This window comes from Octopus sinensis, linkage group LG16 (genome assembly GCF_006345805.1).
Source record: "Octopus sinensis linkage group LG16, ASM634580v1, whole genome shotgun sequence".
Lineage (NCBI taxonomy): Eukaryota > Metazoa > Mollusca > Cephalopoda > Octopoda > Octopodidae > Octopus > Octopus sinensis.
This window is the reverse complement of record NC_043012.1, coordinates 14,808,490-14,823,208: the sequence shown is the minus strand read 5'-3', so window position 1 is coordinate 14,823,208 and position 14,719 is coordinate 14,808,490. Positions and strand designations below refer to the sequence as shown.

The 14,719-nt window shown below is 39.3% G+C and overlaps 1 protein-coding gene across 3 annotated transcripts in view; it reads right to left on the bottom strand.

The window, feature by feature from the left end:
- Nucleotides 1-390: 390 nt before the first annotated feature.
- LOC115220358 (coiled-coil domain-containing protein 28A) overlaps nucleotides 391-14,719 on the bottom strand; it is a 50,280-nt gene continuing 35,951 nt past the window's right edge. For all 3 annotated transcript variants that reach the window (XM_029790466.2, XM_029790468.2, XM_029790467.2), the window contains exons 2-7: nucleotides 12,629-12,800; nucleotides 8,670-8,798; nucleotides 6,800-6,899; nucleotides 3,858-3,918; nucleotides 3,376-3,398; nucleotides 391-448 (exon numbers count right to left, since the gene is read on the bottom strand). In XM_029790466.2, the coding sequence (XP_029646326.1) occupies nucleotides 397-448; nucleotides 3,376-3,398; nucleotides 3,858-3,918; nucleotides 6,800-6,899; nucleotides 8,670-8,798; nucleotides 12,629-12,800 (537 nt within the window). In that variant the 3' untranslated portion in view covers nucleotides 391-396. The remainder of the gene's footprint in view (nucleotides 449-3,375; nucleotides 3,399-3,857; nucleotides 3,919-6,799; nucleotides 6,900-8,669; nucleotides 8,799-12,628; nucleotides 12,801-14,719) is intronic.

The window sequence follows — 14,719 nt, the reverse complement described above, 5'->3', positions numbered from 1 at the left end:
AACCAAAGAGTCTGGTCATACACAGTTTCACATCAATGGGAATGTTATGTCTTGATAAATGTTGCTGAGGACAACAACAGAAAATAGAAATACAAAAAAAAAAAAAACTCGCAAAAAAAAATCAATTTTTTTTTTAGATTGTTATTTGGTGCTTTTTAGCTTTTAATTTTTTTATGCTTTTAAATAATTGTTTAGTTTATCATTATTTTCCTTTAAATAATGAAGGTTTCATTTTTGCTTGTTCTTCCAGATAAATTGGTTTTTAGTGAATATTACACAGAGCCCCTATTGTTTAGAGGAAAGGGGCTATCACTGGTAATTTGGCTGGTCCCCAGTTGTTAGTAGGGGAGAATTACTGGTAGGTAAGCTGGTTGTACAGTCTCATTTTTGTTGTTTTTAGGGGCTACTGGCATTGTTAAGCGGGACATCTTTCTGCTGTAAAGTTTGTCTAAATTGTTAATTAAGGATGAAATAAAAGATGATTGCAAACTGATGACAAATATGTCGAAAATAAACAAACAAAACAAAAAAAGAAGACAACAGGATGATATATTGATTCTCAAAAACTCGATCCACTTTACTGTGAATAGGTACCATGTGGAGGTACAGAGTACAGTTGGTAGTAAATCACAAATTAATTGTGATTTATGTTTTTAAAGAATACAAAAAGAAAAAAGTGAATGGTGCTGTTTGTATGATAACGTTGCTCTCTTATGGCTATCATACAATACCTGTTTCTTTACTACCCACAAGGGGCTAAACACAGAGAGGACAAACAAGGACAGACAAACGGATTAAGTCGATTACATCGACCCCAGTGCGTAACTGGTACTTAATTTATCGACCCCGAAAGGATGAAAGGCAAAGTTGACCTTGGCGGAATTTGAACTCGGAACATAATGGCAGACGAAATACCGCTAAGCATTTCATCCGGTGCGCTAATGCTTCTGCCAGCTCACTGCCTTTCTTTCAGATTCTGTTTATCAAATCCACTCACAAAACTTTGGTCAATCTGGGGCTAGTATAAGACACTTCTTGAAGGTGCCATGCAGTGGGATAGAACCTGAAACTACAGGGTTAAGAAGCAAACTTCTTAACCACATGGTAATAAGAAGAATAAAAACTATTTATACTAACACTGTACCTGAAGAAGAGGAAAATACAGATCTATTTGGCTGGGAACAAAGTAGAGAGAAAGAAGAGATCATAGAAAAGTGGAAACTGGAACAAAACCACAGAAATACAAAGTTGGTTGAGAATACATGGAGACCTTTGTGGGATGACGTCAGCAGCTGGGGAGCTGACCAGAACTTGGGGCTGACCAGAAGAGGAAGGGGTAGGAGTGACGCACACGCAGGGAGGGCAGCATTGGGCCTTTTCGATCAAGGTAGCCGAGCGAGTCAGATGTGTGAGCTCGTTGTTAAGGTAGGGGAAAAGCAGCTGCTATTTCTAGTGTTCGGGTCGGGCTGCGTGGAAGGGTGCATTACCAGTGAGAGGTCTCTGTTGAGCAAAGAGAAGGGAGGTGTCCTTATTTCAAATCTCTCGCATACACCACACACCACAACCTTTTGTGTGACATTGTGTTTGTTTCACTCCGTCACTGCTTGACAATCAGCGTTGCTTTGTTTACATTCCCCCACTTACCTAAGATATTAGGGTAGGGGTAAACCAGCCGAGAGCTTGGTGTTGGTATTTGCATCTTGTTCAAGGCACTCATCAAAGTGCAACTGAGGGTGGTTGGCCATGGAAGACACTCACTTGATAAAACAAAAATTTATGTTGTATGGTATTTGATATACCTGTATTTGTCTATATTACTAGTACTTATCTAATCCTTCCCCCTCTCCCTCACACATAATCCAAACAGCATGATGAAGACAAGGTCAACCCAAGCACGATTTGAAGCAGCAATAAAGGAAAAGTACATAACTAAATATTATTATAATAATAATAATAATAATAATAATAATAATAATAATAATGATAATAATAATAATGATAAGTTATCATGTACATTGTTTTGTCTTGGTATAAAAGATGGGCTACAGCAAATATTCTGCTCAATACCACAGATTTGCTTGTCAGTTGTTTGACCTTAACCAGTTGAGCATGTCCCTTGGTGGCTGACAATATGTGCATCTCTGATCACGAGCAGAAGTAGTGGGGGAGCATCATAGCCATGTGTTGAGAGGGATTCTTTGGGGTTTGAATAATTCACCTCTGGAAACATGGGTGTTTTGTTCAAGATCCTTAAACAACCCTTATTCAGGGACCTTTTGAGCAGGATGGGCTACTCAACCTGAAGAAAATTCTAACTGGGCCCCACCTGCAAGGTCATGCGCTGTTTATCTTGATATGAGATCACCATGTCGCGCACATATGGTTGTGATGCATGTGCCTGGTGTACCCTTATCAGACGGGTAGTCATGATGGGTATATTGGGCTTCGTATATTTTACCCCAGTGTCACTTTGATGGCATGCATTTCTCTTTCACCCAATAATAATAATAATAAGGACACTCACTTATAAGGACATTTTAAACAAAGACCTACTTGAAAACTTGCAAAAATAGCTAGAAGACAAGGGAATTGGTAGCACCAAATAGAATCCAGTGGAGAACCTCTTCATGCCAAGCCATCTCTGACTTAGAGGCAGCTAGGATCAGCATCCTGATGGAAGAAAGAGCCCAACATAGAGTTGGGTCCAATCTCCACCTAAATGATGGGGAACTGAAACTGGATCTGTAAATCCTAGACAGGCCTGAAATCCTACGTGAGACACCAGGATAAAACATTGAACAAAGAATACTAAACAGCTGGGTCCTTCTGAATCCTCATTCATCAAAGAGACGATGGAGGCCAATAATATAAAATGTCCAGAGACACTTTAGTCTCACCGGCTTAAACCACCAAACTAAAAAAAAAGAAAAAAAGTTATGGCTGATGCCAGCGCCACCTTGACTGGCACCTGTGCCGGTGGCACATAAAAAGCATCCACTACACTCACGGAGTGGTTGGCGTTAGGAAGGGCATCCAGCTGTAGAAACACTGCCAGATCAGACTGGAGCCTGGTACGGCCTCCTGGCTTCCCAGACCCCGGTCGAACCATCCAACCCATGCTAGCATGGAAAACGGACGTTAAACGATGATGATAATGATGATGATGATGATGGAGTATAAAAATGACTAGTGATATGATGGGTAGCAATGATGAGCTCAAGCAACCTGTAGGAAGATGATCTTCCTCTTCTGACTAAAATATAAGCATATATGCTGCAAGAGATTACCAAGCAAGGTGTTATACATCACTAAACAATGGTCAAGTGTTTCAACAAAGTAATTTTTTTATCAAAGTGCAACAATGAAAAAGGATACATGGATGTACTGAGACATTGTAACTGAAAGTAAAAAGAAAAAAAAAAAAGAGAAAAATAAGTAACATTTAATTTAACCAAAATATAAAATAGATAATTACTATAATTCAAATGTACTGAATTTATAATTCTAAAAATATTGCAAAAATATTTCTGACTGAAAATATCATAGATGCATAGAGTTAGGATTTTTATGCATCCAGCAAAGTATTCTTGTTAAGCTGAAACCGTTGCTAATGTAAAAAGAAAGGAAATGGTGAAGCTATTTTTTCATTTTCTGAAAAAGCAACGTTTTGGACTTACGATACTTTTGCATAATAGCAACGAACTGTATTCCTTGGAAACTAGTGGGTCACATATGTTACATTATCATTGCTAGAAATACCTTGCTGAAAGCAGCCCCGGTGATTTTAAATACCTGAAGATAAAGCAAGTTATGAGAGCCTACAAAATAGAATGCTATAGAAAAAAATCTTTAAATACCTGATCGATCAGCTTTCCAAGATTGTCATTTGCAGTTTTACGAGCCATATCTGTGTCTAGTCTGTTGAAAATAGAATAAAGATTCTTCAGAAGTAGAAAAATACCTGAAAACTGATGACAAAACAATTTATAAACCGTTTATTCACTCATCTTCTCTGCCCACTATTTCTGAAAAGGTTGTGGGGTAGAATCCTCAGGTACTTTCTCCATAGGGCCCAATCAGAATTGGGTTTCACAGAGGCAAAGTAACTGAGTTCCTTTCCAGCGTTGGGCCTCATGGATGCAAAGTGGCTGAGATCCTTTTGAGCGTTAGGCCTCATGGATGCAAAGTGGCTGAGATCCTTTTGAGTGTTAGGCCTCATGGACGCAAAGTGGCTGAGATCCTTTTGAGTGTTAGGCCTTGTGGAGGTGAAGTGGCTGAGTTCCTTTCGAGCATTGGGCCTCACGGAGGCAATGACAAGCAAAATCGTAGTCATGACAGATACTGGTGTTGCAATCAGAAGCAACTATCATTTCATGTTAATTTATGTTCTAAACACCAGCTTAACAATGACAATTTCACTAAATTCTTCATTATTATCAAAATCAATTCAAACAAATGATGTTTTATTTCAACAGAAATATGGCGCTAAAAGAAACAAACATACTGCTTCAGGAGGTCACATAGTTAAAAGTTAAAAGGTCATGTTTAATGCTATTGTCATCAGATCTCAGGTGTGACCAGCTGATACTATGGATATTATCCAACCATCCCATTCTTGGTCTATCCTTTGGTTTCCTGCTGGTTGGCTGGTCTTGAAGAATCTGTCTAGTGATTCTTTCCTGTGACATCTCAATGCACAGAAATGGCTTGACTTAGAGAAACTCCCTGATCTTTGAGCAACATACTCTGTGAAATAACATTATTCCAGAGTCCCTTCAAAGGAACCCCCTTTTGGCCACTTGTGCCTGCAAGCATACTCCTTTAGTTATTATCCCACATCCACAACCAAAGTTGAGGATGTGTATGGAAACTGAACTGAAGATAGCAAGTTTGGCCTCTTCACCAACCTCTCTTCTTGGAATCAAATGCTGGAACTGGTGCATTACTGTACCAGCACCTGCAGCTCTGGTGTCCAGTTCAGCCCCTCCAACCTCCCATCACTCATGAATACAACCCTGAGATACTTAACTTTTCCACTTGAAATAATTTTCATACTGTGTTGGTTCAGTGCTTATTTGTGTCGGCCCCAGAGATAAGAGATGAGTTGCTTGGGAGTAAGTATAATTGAATAGATTCATACAGACATAAACTGTCCATAAATTGAATGTTTAAAAAGCACTTTAGCTTTTCATAGAACTAAATCCTTTCAGGTATCTGAGGAGGTTTTTTGCAGTCACCATTGCAAACACCATTGTTGAGTTTTTTCTCTCTTTGTAGTTTCTTATGCTACAGTTACCTCAACCATTGTTTGGGGCAAAATCATATGAAAAGAACCCATGTCATCATATAAAAACACCCACATCAATAAGCCTGTTTACAGAAGTTGTGTGAATGGATAATCCAATGATAGAGGATTATAATGTTGAAGGTAAGCAGTCATGTGTGAAAGACAGAAAAGGAGAACTTATTTGTTCTTTCAAAAATCTTAAACCTTTGAAAAATGTCCCATTTCCTTATAATTGAAACAAAAAGTATTATGGGATGGATGTTGGGTGTAATTATGTTGCAGAGATTTCTCACATCAACACCGTTGACTTTGATGCTGAGATTGCAACGACATCGGAGAGGAACTCTTATAGCAGTCTGATTCAGTTCACAAGTTAAATAATTCTTCTCCTTTTGCCAGAGGCTAGTGCATTATTTTCAACTGAAAGTGCAGAATCATAAGTTTGAGAATCTTTCACAGTCATTTCTAAAACCCAGGCCTGATTTATAATTGAATTAAAGCTTGAGTTTTATTTCCAGTGGTCTGGCTTGTATTCGAGCAGAAGATTTCAATTATGAAAGAATCCAAAATATAAACATCTTCGTATGTGTCCACCTTGATGCTTTTGAAGTAATAATCAAAGCAGAGTTACTGAAAGAGTTCTTAATTATTCATCAACAGACTCTATAGTCAGTGATTTGTGAGGGGTGAGATTCTATTATGCTATGACTTCACAGTTTGCCTAAATGAAAATGTCTTTTAAAGCAGTCAAGGTATCAACAAAGAGTTTCTTAATTTTCTGACAAAATGAAGTTAGCTAGGGCATAACATAGCATGGGTTTCAGCTGCCCTGTGCAGTAACCACATTGGCCGCCACATCTCAGTTCTGTCTTAACCCTTTTGTTAACATATTTCTTTTGAAATACATGGTTTTTGTTTCAGTTAGTTTTGAAAATAATAACAAATTTCTCAAAGTGCTAAGAGCACCATCCGAGCGTGATCGTTACCAGAGCGGCTAACTGGCTTCCGTGCTGGTGGCACGTAAAAGGCACCATTCGAGCATGATCGTTACCAGCGTCACCTTACTGGCACATGTAAAACCATTCGAGCGAGGTCATTGCCAATACCGCCTGACTGGCCCCCGTGCCGGTGGCATGTAAAAGCACCCACTACACTCTTGGAGTGGTTGGCGCTAGGAAGGGCATCCAGCTGTAGAAACTCATTGGGCTGAAGAGATGATAGTCCAGCGACTATGATACATATTCCTGTGTTGGTAATTATACCTGTCCTAAACAAAATGGCATTACTTTTTGGCTCACCCTCGTATAAGAATAATATTCTTTCTAATTTTGGCACAATTTTAGGGTATCAGTCACGTTGAATGCATCAGTCACAGTGCTCAACTTGTACTTGGATGAAAGGATGAAAGGCAAAGTTGACTTTGGCAGATTTTGAACTCAGACTACAAAAATAGGTTGAATGCCACAAAGAAAGTTTGTGTAAACAGAGTTAGAACAAACTGTTTTGAATTACCTGTGTAAATCTTGCTGAAGATCAAGGTCAAAATGAAGGCGAGCTAGTCTTTCTTGTTGCTCTCGAATTTGATCCATTTTCTCACAGGAGGAATCAACACCTAGGAAACAGAAACACTACCTTATAGATAAAGCTTGTAAAAAAAGAACTAAAAAAAAATATCATTATAAAAGTGAAAGTAAAAATACAAGAATTTGTGCCTCAATCTTTAAAAAATTTTCTCTGTTTATCAAAAGTGAAGGTCGACAGAGGATTGGATTAATAATGAGAACCAGCCAAGGATCCATTGTTCCTATCCTGTTTACAGCATCAATCTGTGTCTATGTTCATGGCATGTAGAACCAAACAACCAAGTTTACCTAAATCTTAGTAGGCTTTAAGTATATTACTAACTCACACCTATTGACTTCAGGAAAAGGTTGGTTTTAGGGCTCTATACTTCAGGGCTGAGAGATTTGGTATAAGCACTGGAGTTATGTGCAGGAGCAGCTGTGTGGGTAAGATGGCTGCTACCCAATATCACTGGGTCGACCAAAGCCTTGTGAGTGAATCTGGTACACAAAAACCGAAAGAAGCCAGTTGCATGTGTGTGTTTATGCCTCCCATGTCTTGACATCATATGATAATTGTAAATGAGTATCCCTGTCATACAAGCAGTGTTATTTATTTCTTACTATTCTGAGAAAACTTTTGGTAGGGAAAATATATTTAGTACATGTAAGATGACAATAAGGACTTTTGTCATTGCTACAAGACTACACACTATGTAAGGAGAGGTAGTGGTTAATTAAATCAATAAAACACATAACAGGTATTTATTTTACCAACCACAAAAGATTGATAAGCAAAGTCTAGCTTGACAGTAATTGATCCCAAAATATTAACTCTTCAAGTCCTATACTGCAATTAAAGTTTAATCTCATTTTTAGAATGTTAAAAGCCTTGTTTGTACATGTAGGTCTATTTTTTGTATTGTGTCTGAGGAAAGTCATTTCCTTTTTGTGCCGTATTATGTAAAACACTCACCGGTAAAATTTCCATGTTTTTCTTATTTTTATTGTCCTAAAATTTTCGTTGCGTCTTGCAACCTTTTCAATAGTTTTGACTCTTCAATAGTTTTGACTCTTTCAATAGTTTTGAGAGTCAAAACTATTGAAAAGGTTGCAAGACGCAACGAAAATTTTAGGACAATAAAGATAAGAAAAAAGTGGAAATTTTACCGATGAGTGTTTTACATAATAAGGCACAAAAAGAAAATGACTCTCCCCAGACACAATAGAATATGCTTCAACACACGAACTCATAAAGAATCTTGCAAACCAAATCCAAAAATGAAATCTATTTTTTGTGTTTCATTGAATGGATTTCTTTGGATTATTTCTTCCTTCAGTGTTTCTAGTACATTGATAGTTAATACTTCAAGTAATGAATTGAAATTTGTTGATATTATTTATTAACTGATTTATCCTTTACTTGTTTCAGTCATTGGAATGTAGCCATGCTGGGGCAATGCCTGAAAGGGTTTAGTCAAACATATCAACCCCAGTACTGAATTTTGCTGTGAGTCACAAAAGATGACTCTGCCAAGATTTATCACTCCTACAGCACCTGGACATCACAAATTCATTTTTGCTGTGAAATGTAAACACCATACACCTCTCTTTCATAGCTAAACACCACAACATCATCGTTGCAATGGCATCTAAACACCAAGCATTTAGTCTGCTGCTCTGCCATCATTGCTTTTGGTATTTTCATAAAAAGCATCAAATGAATGACCCAGGGAATAACGAATTTTCTTTTTGTTTTGGACAATAAAGCTTGGAATAATATAAGAAGAAATGGGGTAATAAAAGAGACGAAACTTTACCGAAAGCTTGGAGTTTCCCAGAATGAAAATCATCAAGTAGCTGTAGTAAACCTTGTTCCATCATCCGGACATCGGCCACATCAGTGAGAAATGAATGTTCTTTGCATGGTCGGTTGACAGAGATTTTGGCTGGAATAAAACCGAAAAAAAAAAAAAGAAAAGAAAAAGGAGAAGAAAATCAAACACTTCAATTGGTAAAGGTCAATGAAAAAGTAAAAGAAGAGTAGAAGTCTGTTAAATCAATCTCACGTATTACTGGTGCTTATTTTATTGATCTCAGCAGCAGGAGCTGAACTTTGAAGAGAAGAGAAATTAACTGCTGAGAAATATATTACTCTACCGACTTGTTTATCAACAACATAATCATTTCTTATAATAACACAAAGTAAATGAGGAATGTAGTTGAATGACTTGTTTCCCTATTGTAATTACTGATCTAGACCAGGCATGGGCCACCTTTTTTGAGAAGCAGGCCACATGAGACATGACCCACCATCAGGTGAGCTGGGAAAACTACCACCTGTATCATCTCTTGTGAAAGGTAGAAGAGTCCAGTTTGCTGGACATTGTTGTAGAGCTGAAAACGAGGTAATTTCTACTCTTCTCCTCTGGAAGCCATCTACTCGCAATACCAGAGGGCGCACACTCTCCTACCCTGATGTAATCTCCAGGGATACCGGCATCTAGCAACAGGACCTCCGTAATGCTATGATGGACTGTGAAGTCTGGCGTAGCATGGTAAATTCCATTGTCTCGACCACGGTCGAACAATGATGACTGGAAAAAGAAACCAAAGGTAATTTTTCATTAGGCATTCTATTCAAAAAATCCTGACAGCTGTAGCATGCCCTTGACTGATCTAGACAGATGAAAGATGAAGTTCACTCTGGCAAGATTTCAGTATGGAAACGAAAAAGAAACTAAATTCTGTTACCTATGTAGTCTAAATTCATCTGTCATAATTGTATCCCCTCTGCTTCAAATCTAGTCTTTTGACAAGCTATGAAAGCCTGCTTTTCATATGTAACATATAATCCACTCTAAGGGAGGTAATACGTTCAACATAGATAAACGCTCTACTCACAGGAGGAGTTGAGCTGTAAACTAACAAAATACAGACCAGTCTTAGCGAGGTAATGGTAGTTTTTACAATTATATAAGTTGTGTCTGTTCTCAGTACCTATTTAGAAAAAGGAGGTCTAGGCCATTTGGGAGTTTAACCCTTTTGTTACCAACCCGGCTGAAACTGGCTCTGGCTCTGAGTACAAATGTCTTGTTTTCAAAAGTTTTGAATTAAAATCTTCCACCAAACATTAGTCACAATTTATGTTCCTAACACTAGCTTAATGATAACTAAGTTATTTTACTAAATTCATCATCATCGTTTAATGTCCGCTTTCCATGCAAGCATGGGTTGGACGATTTTGACTGAGGGCTAGCAAACCAGATGGCTGCACCAGGCTCCAGTCTTGATCTGGCAGAGTTTCTACAGCTGGATGCCCTTCCTAATGCCAACCACTCTGAGAGTGTAGTGGGTGCTTTTTACGTGCCACCAGCACAGGCGGTACTGGCAACGACCTCGCTCGAATCTTTTTACATGTGCCACCGGCACAGGTGCCAGTGAAGCGATGTTGATAACGATCACACTCGAATGGTGCCCTTTTACGTGCCACGGGTACGGAAGCCAGTTGGCTGCTCTGGCAACGATCATTGTTATATTTAAAAATAATTGAAAGAAACACAGAGCATCTCAAAGTAAATACAGTAAATGAAAGGGTTAATGCATTGGCCTTAAACACAAGTGTTGGCACCATTATACAAACAGTTAACTTCTTGGTACATTGTCTACTGATGTAGCAACTTGCTTGATCCACATTATGCATTTAATGGGCTTGTGCCATCATTATTTTTATGCCCATGCTGGCATAGGATAGAGGAAACGAACTGAAGCAGTTTTCGATGACTACGTGCCAGTGGCACGTAAAAAGCACCAACTGCTCATGGCCATTGCCAGCCTACCCTGGCACCTGTGCCTGTGGCACATAAAAAGCACCATCCGTACGTGGTCAATGCCAGCGCCGCCTTGACTGGCTTCCATGTTGGTGACACATAAAAACCACCAACCTATCGTGGCCGTTGCCAGCCGCCAGTGGCACGTAAAAAGCACCCACTACACTCACGGAGTGGTTGGTGTTAGGAAAGTCATCCAGCTGTAGAAACATTGCCAGATCAGACTGGAGCCTGGTGCAGTCTTCTGGCTTCCCAGACCCCAGTTGAACCGTCCAACCCATGCTAGCATGGAAAACGGACATTAAACGATGATGATGATGATGAAGATGCCCTACTTGTCGGCAGCTCTAATCTAACTTTCAAATATGGTATATTTCATTTCACTGGTTTTCATACATTAAAACATTTGGGTTATAGGTTTACATGACATCCTTGTCACCAAAAACAAGGGTCATGCAAAGACATAGAAATAAATATTTACACACAGATACACATATCTGCACCTGCGCACACGCACACACACACACACACCACACGGACAATATGCTTCTTTCGGTTTTCATATACTAAATCCATTCACAAGGCTTTGGTTGACCTGGGTCTATAGTAGAAGACACTTGCCCACCAAATAATGAGTGTTTAAGTGAAGTTAACAGTCTTCTTGCATTTTTGAAAGGCTAAAATGTATCTTGGAAGCTGAAATTGTGTTGGATAAAAAGAGTTGTATTTATTCTTTTCCTCTGTCACCAAATCTAACCCTCCTACCCAGGCCTTGAGTGTCTTAGCAAAACATACTCTGTTGCAAGTTTTGGAATCCTGTCTTTGCTCTGGGAGTGATTCAATATCTTGTTGCTTCTCAGCTCCAGAGCTGCATTAGATTGGAACCTGATGTTGTTCCCAGGCTTACTAGTCTTCAGTCAAACTGTCCAACCCATTCCAGCATGGAAAGCGGACGTTAAATGATGATGATGATGATGATGATGATGCTTCTTAAGACAGCAACACACGAATATGTTTCATTTCACAGGATTTCATACCTTAACACATTTGGATTACAAGACATTTGCTTACACGAGATGTAAGCATGACATCCCAAACAAGTGTCATGCAAAGACATATGGTAATAACTATTTACACATACACATGTGCTAGTAGGGTGCCAAGAGCACCATCTGAGCGGGATTGTTGCCAGAGCAGCCAACTGGCTTCCATGCAAGTGGCACGTAAAGGGGCACCATTCGAGTGTGATTGTTACCAACGTCGCCTTACCGGCACCTGTGCTGGTGGCATGTGTAAAAAAATTCGAGCGAGGTTGTTGCCAGTACCGCCTGACTGGCCCGTGCCGGTGGCATGTAAAAAGCACCCACTACATTCCGCGAGGCACAGGTGCCAGGGTAGGCTGGCAACAGCCACGAACAGTTGGTGCTTTTTACGTGCCACTGGCATAGGTGCCAGGGGAGGCTGGCAATGGCCACGATCGGTTGGTGGTTTTTACGTGCCACCGACATGGGGGCCAGTCAGGCGGTACTGGCAACAACCTCGCTCGAATCTTTTTACACATGCCACCAGCACAGGTGCCGGTAAGGCGACGTTGGTAATGATCACGCTCAACCACTACATGGTTGGCATTAGGAAGGGCACCCAGCTGTAGAAACTCTGCCAAATCAAGATTGGAGCCTGGTGCAGCCATCCGGTTCGCCAGCCCTCAGTCAAAATCGTCCAACCCATGCTAGCATGGAAAGCGGACGTTAAATGATGATGATATACACATGCACAAAAACTCATGTACACACATACACACACACACACTGAAGCTACAAGTCTAAGAGCCCCTATGAAAGCCACGAGATCTGCCATTCTCTCACCTATATCTTCTGTTAACTTTATTTGGTTTCTAAATTCAGAAGAACAATCAAAGAGAAAAACCAGATGGCATAAATGCTCCATACCTTTTGTTGTTTGTCGTTTCCCTTCAATTGGTTCCATATCTGTGAGCATGTCTTTCTTCCATTTCACCTGGCTGCTGGCTGTGGCACCGCAGTTGTTGTTTGCTTGAGGGCTTATGTCTTCTATCTCTTCAGAGGTGGTCACCTGACCATCTGATTCCATCTTTGGGATCTCCTTGAAAGTAAAAAAAAAAAAAAAAATTAATATTTTATGTAAGAGCAGTGACAATTGTCATTTAAGAGTCAATTTCTTAAATTTGTATCAAAAAAGACAAAAAGAAAATAAATAAGTAAACAAGGAAACCAGGTACAGACATGGCTGTGAAGTAAGAAGTTTGCTTTCCAATCACACAGTTCTGGGTTCAGTCCCACTGTATGGCACTTGGGTAAGTGTCTTCTAGCCTTGGGTCAACTAAATAGACAGAAACTGAAAGAAGCCTATCATACATATGTGTGTGTGTGTTTGTTTTGGTGTATTTATGTCCCCGTAACTTAGTGGTTCAGCAAAAGACACCAATAAATAAGTACCAGGCTTCACATTTTCTTTCTGCATGTAGAATAACCAAAACCAATTCATAGTATAATAATAAAAATTCATAGCACTAATATTTATTGCCAAACAAAATATAGTTGGTGTTGGCTATTTATAATGAAAAATACTAATAATTGTTGACTGGGAAGAGAGAAGAACTGCACCATATCCATAGAAGCTACTTACTCCCCTCTATGTTTAGCCCCTTGTGGGTAGTAAAGAAATACATATCCATAGAAGCTACTTACAATGTTCAGAATCGGTCTGTCTGTGCAAAAGTCCAAAGCTGTCTGCTCGAGTGCCAGAGGTCATCTGCCTAGCAAGAGGTGAGGCATGTGAATCAGTCGGCCATTCTCAACATTCTGCCTGGTGAATTAGGCACCAATGGGTTTATATAAGGTGACAACAAGGTAAATTCTAGAACATCTGAGCAAGCCATATAACACTACAGCTTCATGATGATGATTTGGTTTATAGATCAATCATGTGAAACAGTGGTGGCTCAGTCATGGTGCCAAACCAAGTACTTAGTGGTTAGAGTCTGAATTCCTGCTACATATCCCCAAGGCTTTGTTTGGCATGGAGTTATAGTAGAAGATACTTGTCTAAAGTCCCATGTATGGGATTGAACCTGGAACCATGTGGTTGGAGAGCAAACTTCATACCACACACACACACATATATATACTAGCAATAATACCCGGCGTTGCGCGGGTCAGAAAGTAGTAAATATTTAGAGGGTCTAGTTATGTTGTGAGTCTACATCACAACCATATTGCAACATTTATCCTGACCAAACTCCAACGCTACATCCTTCGAGAATGTTGTGACTAGGCCAAGGCTCTTTTTCCATCTCATGCATATTCTTTGCATAAAGTTTCAAGTCATCCACAAAGAAACAGTGCGTAATTTTGGTATTTCTGTTTCCTAGTAAATCAGTGAGATATCCTTTAGACTTCCTTAACATGAATGACAAGGGGTTTACGGAAAGCATAAACAACATTGCAGAGAGGCTGTCCCCTTGGAATATGCCTTTGCAATATTGTATTCTATCAGCGATAATACAGTCACTCTTTGTGTTTAATTTCAAGATGGTGGCCCATGATGAAGTCAGGTCAGCTTTGACTATTCTGACAGGAACTTTAACAAGTTGAGGGCTTCTAGCATCCATGAGTAGGGAACAGATTCAAAGGCTTTCTTGAAATCTAGTGATGTATGCATACATACATACTGCCTGCATGCGGGCAGGCAGGTACGTAGGTATGTATGTATGTATATACATACACAATTTGAGAAAGGGAGGTGGCTTTATGCCAATCTGAACTATCTTCTGATGCTTATATAAATTTAGAGAATTTCATGAATTTTTAAAAGTAATTTTTAGCCTCAATTACTAGCTATAGAGTGGTATAATCTAAATGATAGCCGAAACAAGCAGTGAAATGTCTGCAGTAGGAGATTAATGTACTAATGATTTAGTATTATAACCATTTAGTAGTGGAATCTCTAGATAAACAAAGGAAAAAAAAACCCCAAAGCAATAATAAAATATTCCAATTAAT